Genomic DNA, 18,474 nt, shown 5'->3' on the forward strand with positions numbered 1-18,474 from the left:
CTTTTCATTTCCATTTCCATAGAATACCTTTTTCCATCCCCTCACTTTCAGTCTGTGTATTTAGATCTGAAGTGTGTCTGTTGTAGGCAGCATATGTTCAGGTCTTATTGGGGGTGGGGTATTTATTCATTCATTCATTCATTCATTCATTCATTTTTAATGGGGGTACTGGGGATTGAACCCAGGACCTTATGCATGCTAAGCACAAACACTCTACCACTGAGCTATGTCCTCCTCCCCACAGGTCTTGTTTTTAATCCATTCAGCCACTCTGTCTTTTGAATGCAGCACTTAGTCCATGCACATTTCAAGTAATTATTGATAGGTATGTACGTGTTGCCATTTTGTTAATTGTTTTCTGGGGTTTGGGTTTTTTTCTAGTTCTTTTTTGTTCCTTTCTTTTGTTCCCTTCCCTTGTAATTTGATGGTCATCTTTAGTGCTATGTTTGGATTCCTTTCTATTGTGTGTGTATCCATTATAAATTGTTGGTTTGTGGCTACCATGAAGTTTTATATAGTGAAATATATTTTATGTTGCTGATCTCTTAAGTTTAAATGTATTTTAACAACCCTGCATTTTTAGTGCCACCCGCCACATTGACTGTCTTTGACATCATATTTTACATCTTTTTGTTTGTATGGCCCTTGACTATTGATTGTAGATATAGAAGATTTTACTCCTTTTGATTTTAACCTTCCTTCTGTTTTATATGTGATTGATTTACTGTCTTTACTGTACATTTGCCATAACCAGTGAGATTTTTTTTCTTTCATAATTTTTTAACTTTTTTTTTATTGAGTTACAGTCATTTTACAATGTTGTGTCAATTTCCAGTGTATAGCACAATTTTTCAGTTATACATGAACGTACGTATATTCATTGTCACATTTTTTTCACTGTGAGCTACCACAAGATCTTGTATCTATTTCCCTGTGCTATACAGTGACAGGCATATATAGAATAGATAAATAAGTTTCTTTCATAATTTTTATATTTCCACTTGTGGTCCTGGTGTTTTCTTTTCTACTTATAGAAGTCCCTTTAGCATTTCTTGTGAAGTCAGTTTAGTAGTACTGAACTCTTAGCTTTTGCTGGTCTGTAAAATTCTTGATCTCACATTCAAATCTCAGTAATAGCCTTGCCATATACAGTATTCTTGGTTGTAGATTTTTTTCCTTTCATCACTTTGAATATATAATACTACTCCTTTCTAGCCTTCAGAGTTACTGCTGAAAAGTCAGCTGATAGTCTTTGGGAGTTTCCCTATTTGTGGATAGTCGTTTCCCCTTGTTGCTTTTAATATCTCTCTTTATCTTTAATTTTTGCTGTTTTAATTACAGTGTGTCTTGGTGTGGATCTCTTTGGGTTGATCTTGTTTGAAACTCTCTGTGCTTACAAATCTGGGGGTTTTTTCCCCCAGGTTAGGGAAGTTTTTAGCTATTATTTCTTCAAATAAGTTCTCCACCTCTTTCTGTCTTCTGCCACCCCTATATGTAAATTTTAGTACTCTTGGTGTTGTTCCAGAAGTGACCTTATGTAGGAGCCCCAGCAGCACAATGCCCCTCTGTCACCAGAGGTATATGATCTAGCAGTGTTCCCCTTGTGAGCTCCATGGGCCCTTCTGTTGTGGCAGGACCAACTACTGTGGGCATACTGGTGGGCAGGGCTGACCCCTCACACCCAGTTGGCTGTCAGGCCCTGCCTGATTGGAAGGCTGCCATCCACTGGTCCAGATCCCAGAATGGCTGGCTGCATGGCCTGGGGAGTCCTGGGATAGTGCCAGTCTGCTGTTTTGTGGGGCTGGGTCTCTGGGCAACTGGCTTCATGGCCTAGCATTTCCACAGCTGGTCCAGCCTATTGGTGGGTGGGGCTGGGTCCTGGTATGAATGGCTCTAGGTCCTGCTGTGCCCAGATCTGAGACCAGCCTCATGGTGAGCAGAACCAGTCCCATGGCAGCTGGCTGTGGTGCTTGAGGAGTTCCAGGACTGGTGCTGCCCACTAGTAGGTGTGGCCAAGTCCCTAGAGGACTATCTTCAGGGTCTGGGGCATCCTGTGACTGTTCCTGGCCTCTGGTAGACAAGACCTGGCTTTGGGGTGGCTGGCTGAGGGACTTGTTGGGGCCTGGAGAGACCCATGGCTGGTGCCAACCTGCAGTTGGGCAGGGCTATATATCCCCTCATGGCTGGCTGCTTGGCCTGGGCATCCTTGAGAGAGGTGCTCATCATTTGGTGGGCGTGTAAGCCCCCAGCACTAATACATTAGAGGGAGGACTCCAAAATGGTATTTGCCAGCACCAATGTTACCGTGGTAGTACAGGCTTCCGAAAATGGCTGCCAACAGCATCTGTATCTCCAGGGCTAGTGCCAGTTGCCTCCTGCCTCTCTGGAAGGCTCTCCAAGATCAGCAAGTGTGTCTGACCCACAATCCTTTCAGATTACTGCCTCTGCACTGGGTCTTGAAGCAAGTGAGATTTTACAAGCACCCTTTGAGAGTGGAGTCTCTATTTCCCAGAGATCCCCAGCTCTCCAGTATGCAAGCTCTGTTGGCCCTCAGTGCCAGACATTATGGAGGCTTGTCTTCCCAGTACAAGATCCTCATTCAGGGAAACCCGCTGTGGGGCTTGGACCCTTCACTCCTCTGGGAGGACCTCAGCAGTTGTGATCATCCTCCAATTTGTGGGTTGCCTCCTTAGTGTGTAGGTCTTGACTATTCTGCATGTCTGCCCCTCCTACCAGCCTCATTGTGTTTCCTTAATTATATCTTTAGTTGTGGAAAATCTTTTCTGCTAGTCTTCAGGTCCTTCTTACCAATAGTTGCTCTGTAAATAGTTGTAATTTTGGTGTGCCTGTGGGCGGAAGTGAGCTCAGTGTCTTCCTGTTATGCCATCTTGGCCACTCCCCTCAGAACACATATTTATATGCAAACACTTGGAGTGTTTACCAAAATAAAACGTACCTTAACATATTTACTTGTACAATATATGACCACAGTGGAATTAAACTAAAGTCAATAAATGATAACACGAAAGTCTCTGAACACTTAGAAATTAACCACGTTTCTAAATAATAGGTGAGTCAAAGGAAATTTTTTGTATTGAACTACATGAAAATGAAAATATCAGAATCTGTAGGATACAGATGAAGCAGTTCTTATGAGAAATTTTTATGGCACTAAATGTTTACATTAGCGAAGAATATCTTTATCAAATCAATAATCTAAACTTCTAACCCAGGAAACTTACCTTCAAATAATAGTAAAAAGTAATTTCAAATGATAAGCTTAAATCTTAAATTGGGTCATTTGGGGCCACTCAAGGCCAAGAAAGAACTGATAAGGAAAAAGGTTATAGCTTTATAGAAGCACTAATTGTGTTACATCTGCTTTTTCTTTCACAGTTTTAGTTAATTGTCTAAATGTTTTGTCCTCTGCTTAATAAAGGGTTTTAGCAAGTGATTATGTATATGTTCCTGGTTTAATCTTACTTGAATGCATTTTCATTGATGGGATAATGCTCTTTTTTTAAGGTATGTAATTATCTTAACTCAGCATGTTGTTAAGCTTTTCCCAAGAAGATAAAATTGAACTTAAATGTGGTTAGTTCTCTTCTCTCGGGTATTCAGGTATTCAAATACGTAGGATTTCTTACCTATGAATATTTCATAGAAGTTGATTTTAGAATATGGTATAAACACAAAATAAGGCTGGTGACACAACAGTTTGTTTTCCTTGATTGAATTTCATTGGTATCCCCAACTCTAAATGAATATGACTGATATTTATCTAAAACACAGTTGAATCGGTTGAATCAGTTGTCCGGAGGAGTCACCTTAGTAGAATGAACACTTCTTTAGAAGTTATATAAGAATTGCCTGTATGGGGAGTGATTGCTGATAGGGATGGCATTCTATATGAGGGTGATGAAAATAATCTGGAACTTAACCTGGTGAGTATACCAAAGACTGCTAAACTGAACACTTTAAAATGGTGAATTATATGGTACCTGAGTTGTCTTAATAAAATAAGTCAAAGAGTCAGTCTCACATGCCTCACTGCCTTACATATACTTTGTTTTGTACAAATACTGTACCAACCAAGCTATTTACTGATCTTAACCGTAACACTTAAGTTCATTTATTGCTCATATTGAAGACTTACCATCCCTGGGGATGTCAGAAGACAGCAGCTTCCAAAGTTATCCTCAAAGAGTAGTCACAAAACTGTCATGAGCATTGACATTGAAAGAGGTACAGAGCATCACAAGGAGCTTGCTTGGAGGACACAAGATTTGTGTGTGTTGTGAGAGTATTCTTTTATAAAAATCAGTCATCAGCTTGTCACATTCCGCCTTTTCTTGAGCAGTGTTCCTGGGCCACTCTTGGCCTCGTGAGGTGTCTCACTAGGCAGCCCAGAGAAGTGTTTGGCCGCCCTTGGGTTCACAATCTTCTCAAGGGTCCAAGTAGACTACATCTCCAATTCCCTTTGCTTCTAACATATTTGATCACTTCAAAAATACAGGAGCTGAGAAGGAAGATGACAGTACTTAACAATAAATTAGCTGAAAGTGTTTATTTTTCTTCTTAGAAAGCATTATCTGTTAACTTCTACTTTAAAAATATTTATTGAGTGACTTCTAGTAAGGCAAATTCTGGGTGCTTGAGGATACAAGAGTGAATAAGAGAGACCTTTAAGAAAAGTATGCAATACACAAGCAAATCACAAATAAAAATATAAAGTGGTGCTAAAACTATGCAGTGAATTAAAGTAGGTGATGTGAGAGTGAGTGACTGGTGACTACAGGAAAACACTGTCTTCTGCCTACTGCACAAAGCTACATACAAATCAAAAGAAAGAAAATAAAACGTACTTAAAACCCTGCCACTGTGAGATAACTAGCATTATTCTTAGATGTATATCCTTCCAAACCCAGCTCTACCTCTCTGTGCTCAGAAGTATGTATGACTATGTGTGTGATGCTTCTTTTTGTATTGCAAAATAAGATCATACTGTTAATACTGTGTTGTGACCTGCTTTTTTCACTTAACATAATATAAACAATTTTACATGTCAGTAATATTACTTTTATGATATCATTTAACAATTATAAAATGTTCCATTTGGTTAATTTAACCAGTCTTCAGGTATTGTATGCTTGGACTGTCGTAGCATAACTCAGAAAAAATCGCATGGAAAGATGTCATGTTTAGCTGAAGTTCACATAATCAAAAAAGTCATTCCTTTCTAATGTTGAATGATACAAGTTTCTCTCCATAACTGTAAGATATACACTTTTCATTCTTCTGGTTTGTTGTTTGGGTTTTGTTTTTTTAATATTTCATCCACTCCCTGGGGACATTCCACAAGGCAGAATCTTAAACTGTTGACTTTTTTCCTGTGTTTCTTCCCTCAGCTATTTCATTCAGATTTACAACACAAGTTATCTTAACTTTTAGATAAAAAACTCCCAAATCTTAATCTCAAACCTTGTCTTTTCTGCCATGTTGCTGTCTGACCATCTCCCCATACTTGCCTTGTCTAAAACCAAACTTAATCATACCTCCCTGTCTCCTCAAATCCAACTCTTCCTCATAATTTCCCTGCTTACTACAAATAAATTGTCATGGCCCCAATCATTTTAGCCTAGAAAAGTTAAATTACGTTTGACTCCACCACCAAGCAGGTACAATCCTCTTTCATGTGATTTTCAGGCTTCTTTTCTTTTCCATTATCACAGCCCCTTCCCTAGTTCAAGTCCCTTTCTCTTTATCCTAAATTATTATTTTAACAGTTTCTTCATTGATTTCGTTATTTGATACCCTCTCCCTTTCAGTTCTGCCTGTATCTTCTGGATCTTGCTGCATCAATTATCGCCTCTCCTTTGCCTTCAGAATCTTCTCATTCCATCCTCTTTTCCCCCAGTCTTTATTTAAATATGTGCAAGTCTCCCCAGACTTAAAAAAAATTGGTGACTCTGCTTTATTATCTAAATTCACCCTTAACCTGCCACAGTCTGGCTTCAGGCCACTCCCCTCTACTAAACCTCTCATTCAGTCCCAGTGACTTCTAATTGACAAATCCAGTGGATACCTCACAGTCTTTATGTCACCAGGCTTTTGTCAACTTTTTGCTGTTGGTAACCTACTCCTAAAACTCTTCTGGTTCTCTCTATGTCCTCTCTCACTGGTTCCTGTACCATCTCTTCTGAGAACCCCTCTTCACCTTGGCCACCTTTAGTATTGGTGTTTCTGAGGGTTCCATTCTCAGCCCTTTGTTCACACTCTGCATGTTCTTCGTCTGCTTTGGCTATTTTAATTACCACTGATAAGCTTAAGACTTTTATATCCCTGTATCTGGGCCTCACACTTGATGTGTAACTGCCTGATGGCACCCCAAACCTGAAACAATCTTCTTTCCCCTAAATCTGTTCCTAATTCTGTTTATCTCAGGTGGTGGTACCATCATACACCCAATCTTTCAAACCAGAAATGTAGAAGTTGTTACTCACTTCCTTTTCCATTTCATCATTTCATCTCTCCCTTTCCCTTTATCCAACTCATCACTGCATCCTACAGTGTTAATAGCTAAACAGAACAAGTATAATTCCCTAACCAATCTTTGTTGCTTCTGTGTGTTATACTTCATAAGTTGTGGTGTGTCCGTGAGTGTCTTACTCTTCATGTCTCAATATTCTGTTTATACCACTACCCAACTAACAAAATGACCATTGTATTTCATTTTACATAATTAAAAAACGCAAATATTATAGTACCTAGAAAAAAATGTAGTGAGTGGCCATTAAATTAGCCAATATAAGGATACCTTTGAATAAAGATAAATTAAAACATGACAGAATCTTTTCTAACCACTTATTTGACAGGAACTTTTAGCATTCAATCATACATCCTATTAAATTTGCCTTTAAAATGGCCTTGCTCTGCAAAAGATGCTTACTTCCTCTTTTCATTCAAGAAACATTCACTGTCTGCCCACTGACTCATATCCTAGATGCTATCTGGGGAATAAATGTGTTCTTTTGCCCAGAGCTCAAGTGAACTTCATTCTGAATATTAGGTTTATCATCTCTTTGGAACATTTCTAATTGTCACTAGTCTCTATTACAGAAATACTTAAATAATTTTAGTAATTTCACAGTGGAAGTTTTTTTTTTTTTTTTTTTTTTTTTTACATTAGCTTAGCTGAGGATTCTGTGTTTACCAATAGCTGGCAGCTATTTCAGAACAGCAACTCAAATTTTTTTTCTTTCATTTTTAGAGGATTCCTAATAGACTTATTTGTATTTCTTCTTCATTTGTTTTTCTTCTGTGTGTAGAACTGCCTTCTTAAGGTTTACACAGAATTATAGACGTATCCCAAATTAGAGCTCTTTTCCTTCCATGGGAGCCTAGACTGATAATGAGATTGGAGAATTAAGAGAAAGAGAGTTAAGAACAATCTAGAAGAGCACTGGATATAGAAATGACTCAGGGGGACACACAAGCTCTAAGAGCAGCCAGGGAGAAAATCAAACTTAAAGTTAAATGATCCATCAGCTACCTTTCTTAATGAGAAATAAGACAGATGCACACAGCATATTAACAGCTTAGAATAACTCAGACTTTGTCAAATGATTGTTTATTGAGAAACAACACCAATTTTATAGCCTTGAAGAGAAATTAAACCAGCCTCAAAAGACTGCACACTAGGTGTATAAATATTGGCCTTTTCAGAGAAGAGGCATTTGATAGGTTCATTTACATGTTATGTCATTTAAAACACTTCCCATGTGTATTTTTTGTGGGTTAAAATTTTCAGCGATTACTTCTGTTTTTTTAATTAACAGCTTTATTGAGGTGTAATTTACATACCATACAGGTCACCCATTTACCGTATACAATTCGGTGGCTTATGTATATTTTTAGTAGTATTTAGTATATGCATCTGTCACCACCGTCAATTTTAGAACATTTTCATTACCCCAAAAAGAAGCCCCACCTTCTGTAGCCTCCATCCTCCAATCTTACCAGCCCAAGGAAACCACTCATTTTCTCTCTGTTTTGCCTATTCCTTACATTTCATATAAATGCAATCATACAATACATGGTACTCTGTGACTGGCTTGACTTAGCATAATGTTTTCAAGGCTCATCCATATGGTGGCATGTATCAGTACTTCATTTCCTTCTGTTGAATAATATTCTATTATATGGATAGACCATATATCTTTCATTCATCAGTTTTATATATATATGTGTCTATATATATATGTATATGTATATATATAAATTGTTTCTTTTTTGGCTATTATGAATAATAGTGCTATGAATATTCATATACAAGTTTTTGTGTGGACATGTTTTCATTTCTCTCAAAATATGTCTAGGAGTGGGATATGCTTAGGAATGGAACTCAATGTTGAACCATTTGAGAAACTACCAGACTATTTTTTAAATTGAAGTATAGTCAGTAACAGTGTGTCAGTTTCTGGTGTACAGCATATGTCCCAGTCTTGCAGATATATACATGTATTTATTTTCATATTCCTTTTCATTAAAGATTATTATAAGATATTGAATATAATTCTCTGTGCTATACAGAAGAAATTTGTTTTTAATCTATTTTTATATATAGTGGTTACCATTTTCAAATCTCAAACTCCCAAATTTATCCGTTCCTACCCCTTTCCCGCAGTAACCATATTGTTTACTATGTCTGAAAGTCTGTTTCTGTTTTGTAAATAAGTTCATTAGTGTCCTCTTTTTTTCTTTTTTTTAGATTCCACATATGAGTGATATCATATGGTATTTTTCTTTCTCTTTCTGGATTACTTCAATTAGAAGGACAATCTCTGGGTTCATTCATGTTGCTGCAAATGGCATTATTTTATCCTTTTTTATCATTGAGTAGTATTCCATTGTACAAATAAACCATAATTTCTTTATCCAGTCATCTGTCAATGGACATTTAGGTTGCTTCCATGTCTTCACTATGGTATATAGTGCTGCTATGAACATTGGGGTGCATGTATCTTTTCAAATTACAGTTCTCTCTGGATATGTGCCCAGGAGCAGGTTTGCTAGATCATATGTTAAATCTATTTTTAGCTTTTTGAAGAATCTCCATACTGTTTTCCATAATGTCTACTCCAAACTACATTCCCACCAGCAGTGTAGGAGGGTTCCCTTTTCTTCACACCCTCTCCAGCATTTACCATTTACGGACTTTGGAATGATGGCCATTCTGTCTAGTGTGAGATAATAATTGTAGTTTTGAATTGCATTTCCCTGATAATTAACGATACTGAGCATTTTTTCATGTGCCTATTGGCCATTTGTATATCTTCATTGGAGAATTGCTTGTTTAGGTCTTCTGCCCATTTTTGGATTGGGTTGTTTGGTTTTTTGTTATTAAGTTGTATGAGCCATTTATATATTCTGGAAATTAAACCTTTGTCAGTCTCATCATTTGCAAATATTTTCTCCCATTCCATAGGTTGTCATTTTGCTTATGGTTTCCTTTGCTGTGCAAAAACATTTAAGTTTATTGGGTCCCATTTGTTTATTTTTGCTTTTATTTCTATTGCCTGAGTAGGCTGCCCTAGGAGAACATTGCTAAGATTTATGTCAGAGAATGTTTTGCCTATGTTTTTTTCTAGGAGGTTTATAGTATCTTGCCTTATATTTAATTCTTTGATCCATTTTGAGTTTATTTTTGTGTATGGAGTGAGTGTTCTAACTTCATTGATTTAAATGTGGCTGTTCAGTTTTCCCAACACCATTTGCTGAAGAGACTCTTTTCTCCATTGTATATTTTTGCCTCCTTTGTTGAAGATTAATTGACTGTAGGTCTGTGGGTTTATTTCTTGGCTCTCTGTTCTGTTCCATTGATTCATATGTCTGTTTTTGTGCCAATACCATGCTGTTTTGATTACTGTAGCTCTGCAGTATTGTCTGAATTCTGGGAGTGTTATTCCTCCAGTTTCATTCTTTTTCTTCAGTAATGCTTTAGCAATTCTCAATCTTTTGTGATCCCATATATATTTTAGGATTATTTGTCTATTTCTGTGAAAAATGTCCTGGATAATTTGATAGGAATGCATTAAATCTGTTGATTGCTTTGGGAAGTATGGCCATTTTAACAATATTAATTCTTCCAATCCAAGAGCATGGAATATCTTTCCATTTTTTTCGATCATCTCTATTTTCCTTAATCAGTGTTTTGTAGTTATCTTTGTATAAGTCTTTCACCTCCTTGGTCAGGTTTATTCCTAAATGTATTTTTTTAACGCAATTTTAAAAGGGGTTTTTTTTTTTTTTACTTTCCTTTTCTGATATTTCATTGTTAGAGTAAAGAAATGCAACTGATTTCTGTATGTTAATCTTGTATCCTGCTACCTTTCTGAATTCTTTTGTCAGCTCTATAGTTTTGGTGTGGAGCCTTCAAGATTTTCTATATAGAGTATCATGTTATCCACATATAGTGACAATTTTACCTCTTCTTTTCCAATTTGCATCCCTTTTATTTATTTTTCTTGTCTGATTGCTATGGCTAGGACTTCCAATACTATGTTGAATAGAAGTGGTGAGAGTGGGCATCTTTGTCTTGTTCCAGATTTTAGCAGGAGGGTTTTCAACTTTTCACTGTTGAGTATTATGCTGACTGTGCATTTGTCATAAATAGCTTTTATTATGTTTAGATATGTTCCCTGTATACCAACTTTGGTAAGAGTTTTTATCATAAATCAGTGTTGAATTTTATCATATGCTTTTTCTGCATCTTTGAGATGATCGTATGATTTTTGTTGATGTGGTATATCACGTTGACTAATTTCCATATGTTGAACCATCCTTGTGTCCCTGGGTTGAATCCAAGTTGATTATAGTATATGATCTTTTTTATGTGTTGTTGGATTCTGTTTGCTAACATTCTGTTAAGAATTTTTGCATCTATGTTCATCAACAATATTGGCCTGTGGAATTTTATTTTTATAGATAATATGTTAGGCTCTACCTGTAGGGCTCAGCTTAAAAAATACTGGAATTTTACAGACCCCATGTTCCAGAATACAAGACCAAGCTGGTTAGTGAACTTTCAAACAAGAACCATAGTACATGGCATTTAAAATCTTTACAAACTCATATAAAAAAATTAAAATGAAAATTTATTTTTGTAGCAGAGATACTGGGGATTGAACCCAGGACCTCATGTGTGCTAAGCCTGTGCTCTACCACCAAGCTATAACCATCCCCCTAAAATGACATTTTAAATTGTGCAATGGCAATTCGCGTTTTTGTTGTGGGTTATGTTGTCTATTTGAAATTATAGCAAGGATTATAATAGTGAAATCCATGCATCCCCATTTGAAAAGGGAAACCAGTGGCAAACGCTCACTCAAAAGGTTGCCAGTATGATTCATTCATTGTAGAAGATTGTAAAATGGCTGCCTTTATCACTTGTTCTCATGTTTTAATATAATCTAGTGACAAAATAGAATGTTCTTTATTTCTGTGAAATATCTAGTAAAATTATTTAGCTAAAAAGATGGGATAGGTAAATTACCTGGAAAAAGCATTGCAAATTAGAATTTAAAATCAGTTATTAGAAGATAAAGAAGAAATTACTATTCCTTCTAGTAGAAGAATACTATTATATGTTGAGTCTTAAGCAAAGTCATCTCAAAGTTTACCATGTAAATATTGTAATCTGGGAGTTTAAACTATTTGTGCTGGAATTTTTTTGTCCAGAAAAATAATTTGAAGTCAATCATATAATTTAGTATATCAAGCAAATTGAATATTTTGCACTTTTTTTCTTACTCTATTGAACACTAAGAAATTTACCTTTCTTATAATAGAACATTTTTTTTTCTTTTCCAAATTGCCTAGACCCAAAGTAATAGCGAAAAAAGAAATCTATCTTTATGCTTTTATTTGAAATAATTATTAGAGAAAATTGAGCAGGAATAAAGTTTAAGCCTTTTAGCCTATTATTTTCTATTTAACATAGAGGGACATGAAGGAATGTATATATTAGAAAAATGTCTGTAAATAGGAGACGTTGCTTAAAATCACACTATTTACAGAAGTTACTTCTGTATCTAAATAAAATATTTTATATGGCATAGTCTTGACTACCTAAATAAGAGTGATGATAATATAAACAATTTACTGAGATCTGATTGGATTACTGGAATTGTTCTAAGTACTTTTCATTCAGTACTTCATTTTTACAACAATCCTATAAGTACTCTTATTACTCAGTTTACAAATAAAGATCTGTGTCATCAAGAGGTTAATTAACCTGTTTAAGGTCACATAACTGCTAAATGACAGAGCCAGGATTTGAATCCAGGTAATCTGGTTCCAAAATCTAAGCTCATAACCACTTTGCCTCTAGAGTAGGGTTCAAGAGGGAGGACTTCATAGCTAGGCAAAGTGCAGTACTTCTTTTATCTGAGAAGTGCTCAGCAATGTCTGCCCTACTGCCTGTCTGGGAAGCTGAAGTTCTATCATCATAGATTCACACTTCGGGTTTACAAGACTTGGGGATGTCAGGGATCTCTGGTTAAAATGCAGGTATTCACCTGAGAAGTTACACACATCTGAAGGGATGATGACAGCGCCCAGGAACTCAGTAATGAAACACAGCATCAGTGGCTGTGGAGCAGTAAGGGTAGAAGGAGGAATGGCCTTGGAAACCACAAAAGAGGAGAGAGCAACCAGCAGCCAACTAGCCTCTGAGGATTTTTGCCTTAAGGCTGGCAAAGAATAGCCGACAATTTAAGTTTTTTTGACACAGTACAGTAATTAGTAAGGTTTGGGGATTTTTTTCGTATTATTTGAGTATGTACCATTTACCATTTCTTTGATTCTAGGAAATACACCACAGCTGATGCTACACAGCATTGGTATGTTAACTAAATGCCTTTCTTTTGTCTCACAGCAATCAGCAGGCCTTTTTACTGGAAAATGTCCCTTGTAATAATGCAAGCTGTGAGGGGGCGCGTCGTATGTTTAAAGTCTACTGGGAGCTGACGGACCTAAATCAAATCAGAGATGCCGTCGTCGCCACCTTCTTTGACATTTACGAAGATGTGAGTTCAGAGCTCTTCTGTGTGTTTGGAGTCTAATTGCCATCCACCTCGTCTCCCTTTCACTTCACCCTATTTGACCAGAAAATGTAGATGAGATAATGAAAGCAAATGAGTTAATTAAAGAAAGCCCTTTTTAATGGTAAATGGCAGAGGGAACAAATGTCTTGACACCACTGGCTGATTAGTACAGTGAAATATGAAAATGCCTTTATCTCATAAATTTTATGCTCATTTAGTTAAACCACTAGAGAATCATGCTCATGGCAGTTGTGCAAGTGCACCAGTAGAGGAAAGCACAGCCAACAGATAACAGACCCCTGAGCCTGTACAAGTACACAGAAGAGTGAGTGCAGTAGTCTCTTTTCACCTTGTGCACTAAACATGGCGTCTATTGCCACAGATTCTTGGGACTGTCTTCAGTCGCCAGCTGACCTGGGAAAGGCACTCAGGGCCCTGGATTTCTTCCTTCTAATGTCAAAAGCCAGTTTGTCACTCAGAGAAATAACAAAATTGTGATAAAAATGTTAAATTCCAGAGTTAATATATCACAGTATATCCTTATGAAATAGCTTGACTATTTAAAAAAGTTAAATCTCCATCAGGACATTCATGTCCAACCCTAACCCTGGTTGGTTTTGTTTTTTAAGAGGCTGATTCTCAATTATATGAATTATCCAGGCCCTTGTTCATCTCTCTCTTTCTTCTACCAAATCTCTTGTTATTTCACTTTTTATTAGCAATTTCTAAGCATAAAAGTAATTGGTAAAAAAAATCACAAGAGAGAAAATCAACAGAATTGATTACAAATCAATTTTTAATTTCTATACATAAAAGAGCATCATAAATGAAATTTAAAATTGTGTTTAAATCTGGGAAATAAATGTGCTATGAAAGAATTAAATAATTAATATTCTTAACATAAAAGGGGTTTATACAAACTGATACAAGTGGAAAAACAGAACATGATTAAGTCAATTTACAGGAAAAACAGGTAGCTAACATATGGAAAGATATAAATGATCAAGCTCATTAAGAGAAAGTCAGCAGAATGGAAATTTAAATGAGTACACCTTTTATAACCCTAATAAAATTAGCAAAGCTTCCCACTATTTTAGGAAAAAAAAAATAATGGGAGCCAGGGTAGATTAAAAGATACCCTCTTTCTCTGATGATTAGAAACAATTTGGCAGTCCATGTCACAGGCCTTTAAAAATTCATGCAAATATAACTAGAAGGAGATATAACAAAATACTAACAATTATCTGCAGAAAGGAAAATTATAGATGTTTTTCATTTTATTTATATTTTACTATTCAAGGTTTTATATTTTAATAGTATTTTTTTAAACATCAGGTTGAATAAATAAGGTTTATATTTACATGATAAGCATGTTGTGCGTTTTCATCATTTTTTTCAGTCAGTCCGGTAGTTTGTTCTTACATGTTTTGTTTATGTTTTTTCCAGGGAATCTTGGACATTGTCGTACTAAGTAAAGGATATACAAAGAATGATTTTGCCATCCATACACTAAAAAATAACTTTGAAGCAGATGCTTATTTTGTTAAAGTCATTGGTGAGTATTTGTTTTATATATTTTATTATTCAGTATTAACATTTAATTTTGTATTCTCTCTGTCAACGCACATTTTCCAAAGAGTTAGGACATGCCCCTATGTAACGTGTGTACAACTCTCCAAAGCAGAGAAGATCGACTTCAGTACAACACTACCACCCTGTTCAAATTTTGCCAACTGTCCCAACAATGACTTTTTTCTTTGTGGTCCTGGATTCTGACCAGGAATACGTGTTGCATTTAATTGTTATATCTTTGCAGACTTCTTCAACCTGGAATAGTTCCTTTTCGTGTCCTCATCAGTTTTAAAGAATACAGGCCTTACATTCTATAGGATAATGCTGTTTCCTCATTACCCAGCTCAGCACACACATTCTTTGCAGAAACTCCACTGCATGCAATTTAGTAGAACCCATGCTATGTATGCCCTTCGCAGTGCATCACATCAGCAAGCACGTAATGTTGACCTGTCCCACCACCATGTTGTTAAGTTGATCATCTGGTCATCTTGATGATTACCAGACTTGTCCACCTTAAATTCACTATTCCTCCCCTTTGTAATTGATCAGTGTTTTGTAGAGTGGTATTCTGCTATTACTTTAGTATACTTTTCTGTGTCCAGTTTCTACCTACCAGCCTTAGAGTCCATTGACAACTCCTGCCTGAATCACCCTTCTATACGATAGGCACCGAAAGTGATTTTCTGATTCCAACCCTCTTGCATTTATTAGTTGGCATTCTTCTCTAAGGAAGCTCTTTCACTTATCTCTTATGTGTTTATGTATTCATTTATCAGTATATATCTGTGTGTTCGTATTTTATTCAATAAATAAAATAATTTGTTTTAATGTTAAAATTGTTCCTAGTTGGGGCAGTAGGGACTCCTTCAGCCTGGCTCCTTTATCTTTTTCACCTGTGCTCTGACAAAACAGGATATTCCAGATTCATCTTTTGTCTCCATTGCCCTAAGTGTAGAATCTGGTCTCTTTCTTCAAGGAGCCCAAGTTCCTTTTAGTAGAAGATGCTTTTGGTTTTTGGGGGAGGGAGGAAATTAGGTGTATGTATATATTTACGTATGTATGTATGTATGTGTGTATGTATGTATATATGTATGTATGTAAATGGAGGTAGTGGAGATTGAACCCAGGACCTCGTGCATGCTAAACATGCACTTTAACACTTGAGCTATACCCTCCCCTTAAGTATCTGTTGAATTAAAAAAAAAAATTAGTCCTAATAAAATTACTGCCACTTTTATTCTTAAAAGCAGACCATAATTATTTTATATAGTAACAGAGTACCTATAAACACATTATATTCCTGCTCAGGAAAAAGTAAGCTTCTGTAAAGAGTTAAATAATGATAAACAAACTACTTGAAATGTTACATCTGAGGCCTTTTGCTTTAATCCAGGGAAGTAGGAAATGGAATATAGATGAAAAAAGTTGGGCCACATGTTGAAGTTGTATGACATATGAGTGGGGTTCTTGACACTATTCTTTCTAATTTTGTTTATGTTTGAAAAATTCCATGTAAAAAGTTTAAAAATGCAAGATTCTCTGTGAGAGTCTGTGGCCTGTAACTTCCTAGCCTAAGCCAAGGATGAGCACCACCAGATAGCACCACCATCACAGTAACAGTATCCTGGGGAAAGTTTTCTCAACACACCTCCAAGCTCAGACCCCGAGAGAGCCAATTTGGTGCAGGAGGTTTTAGTTTTAGAAAACAAGATAACTTTGCATTTAAAGGTATTAACATAAATATGAATAACACTTTACAGAAAGGTCATGAGAGATAAGATACCAATTTAGAGCAATCATTTTTGAAAAATAACCCTCCAGTTGACTTGAGATGCTCTTCCACACTTCCCTTTGGTTATTGTTTTCCTTAAGTCAGACAATTATTAGTATAAAATTACCCTTTCAAAGCCATCTACAATGCCCAGAGTTGATTTTGCTCTAAAATAATTGTTACTCTAATGCTCAAACCAGCCTATGTTAAATGCCACTATTTTTCAGTTAAGGAAATTGGGTACTTAAACTTCTGTGTGTGGCTAGGGAAAGGTAAAACTGTCCTTCTGCCTGTTCCCACACTGGTCCTCACTACACCACAGACCCACAGGATGCTCTTCAGACAGGGGACCTGTGTGTTGCAGAACTGGGGGTTCTCTAGCTCCCCTGAATCAAAACTAGTTACTAGCTCTATTTTTCTCTCTTGCTCCTGCTACATTTAGAGATTCTGCATTTTGATTCTACTAGTACTTAACTCAAATTTCTAACAAACATGTATGAAGCTGTATTTCCTTGGAATTTTTAAATTGTAATAGTATCTTTGCCTTTCACTTTCCAAATAAGATGAGACCTTTAAAAAAGCTTTTATTCCCCTGCCTTCTTCCAGATTTTGTTGAAATAATATGGAAGTTTATTTCTGGATGATTAATTTGGTTTTACCTTTTTTGTCTTCTATTTAGCCAAATCTTTTAACAGTTATCAATGATTATTTAAACTTAACAAGTTTTACTAGCTTTATTGCCACTATTTTATTTATATACCACATCTTTCCCTTTCTACATTTTAATTCCTATTTCTCTTTATGGAGTGCTTCCTCAAATGATTTTCAGAAAGTTGTAAATAGGTTAATATATTTTCTGAATGTTGGTATGTATTAAAGTAGCTTTTATTTTTATTTAAAAAATAATGAATGAAAGATAGATAATCAATAACAGACAAAAAAAGATTTCCTATGGTGTCTAAAATAATGTCTAAATGACAATGTCTCAGATGGGGGTTTCTATTTTACATGTGATTTATGATTATGATATTTGTTTTGTATTCATGTGTCTTAAAGAAACAAAAAATAGATATTTTCAGAGAATGTATGTGAACAGTCACTCATAATCCAGGCAAAGATCTCTCATTTTAAATGCTGCTAAAACCATTGTACAGTATTGACCTTTATAGCTTTAACTTTATTCTACTCATCCTCCTCCCAACCTGCACACTGGATACTATAGTATTTATGCACAGTTGTTGCAATGTTTTGGTTTTGGCATCTGTGTAAAGTAGCTAATGTAAACTGAATCATCAAACTAGAAGCCAAGGTTTTGTACTTTATCTTTAAGAATATATGGGCTATAACGTATAGTGTGGTTTAGCATGAAATGTTCAGATCCTAAGCATTGTCATTTTAAGGAAAACTTATAAATTGCACATCCCATTAGTCATGTTTTAAACTAATTTAAGCTAATAACCAATAATTCACATAGCTCATTAAGTATTTTAATTACAGCTTCTCTTAACTCTGAATAGGCTGTCTTCTTACATTTCATTAATCTTTTTTAAACAACTTTGGTTTTAAAGTCTTGAGATACTAGAAATTACTATTTAGAACAGTTTATTTAAAAAGGCATTATAAGATGCTATAATAAATCTCTATATACTTTTCTAATATGATTACAAGTACTAATAAGTTATAAAAGTATATGAAATGGTTAAAAATCCTTAAACTTCTAAAAATTAGACTGTGGATCAGCCAAGATCAATTAGTAGGAAAACATTTATTGACACTTGAAAGTGAGAAACAGAGAGACACTTAAAAATCAAACAAATAAAAACCAAGTTCATGGTGATGAAAAACACAAATAGTAGAAGGATGAAATTATGTAGCAGTATCTGTCCTGTTAAATTTCCCTTTTCCATAATGGACCCTTTATGTATTTTATCACACCCTCCCAGTTGTTGTTAGAGTTGCTTAAGAAAAATGTTTTACTTCTTTTATAGCCATATGCTTCTATGCAAAATATAAAACTGTCCC

General features: G+C 35.7%; 1 protein-coding gene across 1 annotated transcript in view; it reads left to right on the top strand.

Annotated features, from left to right (window-relative positions):
• ITFG1 (integrin alpha FG-GAP repeat containing 1) overlaps positions 1-18,474 on the top strand; it is a 206,856-nt gene that overhangs the window by 128,298 nt on the left and 60,084 nt on the right. Inside the window, exons 11-12 of the mRNA XM_010982627.3 lie at positions 12,938-13,088; positions 14,553-14,661. Of these exons, the coding sequence (XP_010980929.3) occupies positions 12,938-13,088; positions 14,553-14,661 (260 nt within the window). The remainder of the gene's footprint in view (positions 1-12,937; positions 13,089-14,552; positions 14,662-18,474) is intronic.

Source organism: Camelus dromedarius, chromosome 9 (assembly GCF_036321535.1).
Source record: "Camelus dromedarius isolate mCamDro1 chromosome 9, mCamDro1.pat, whole genome shotgun sequence".
Lineage (NCBI taxonomy): Eukaryota > Metazoa > Chordata > Mammalia > Artiodactyla > Camelidae > Camelus > Camelus dromedarius.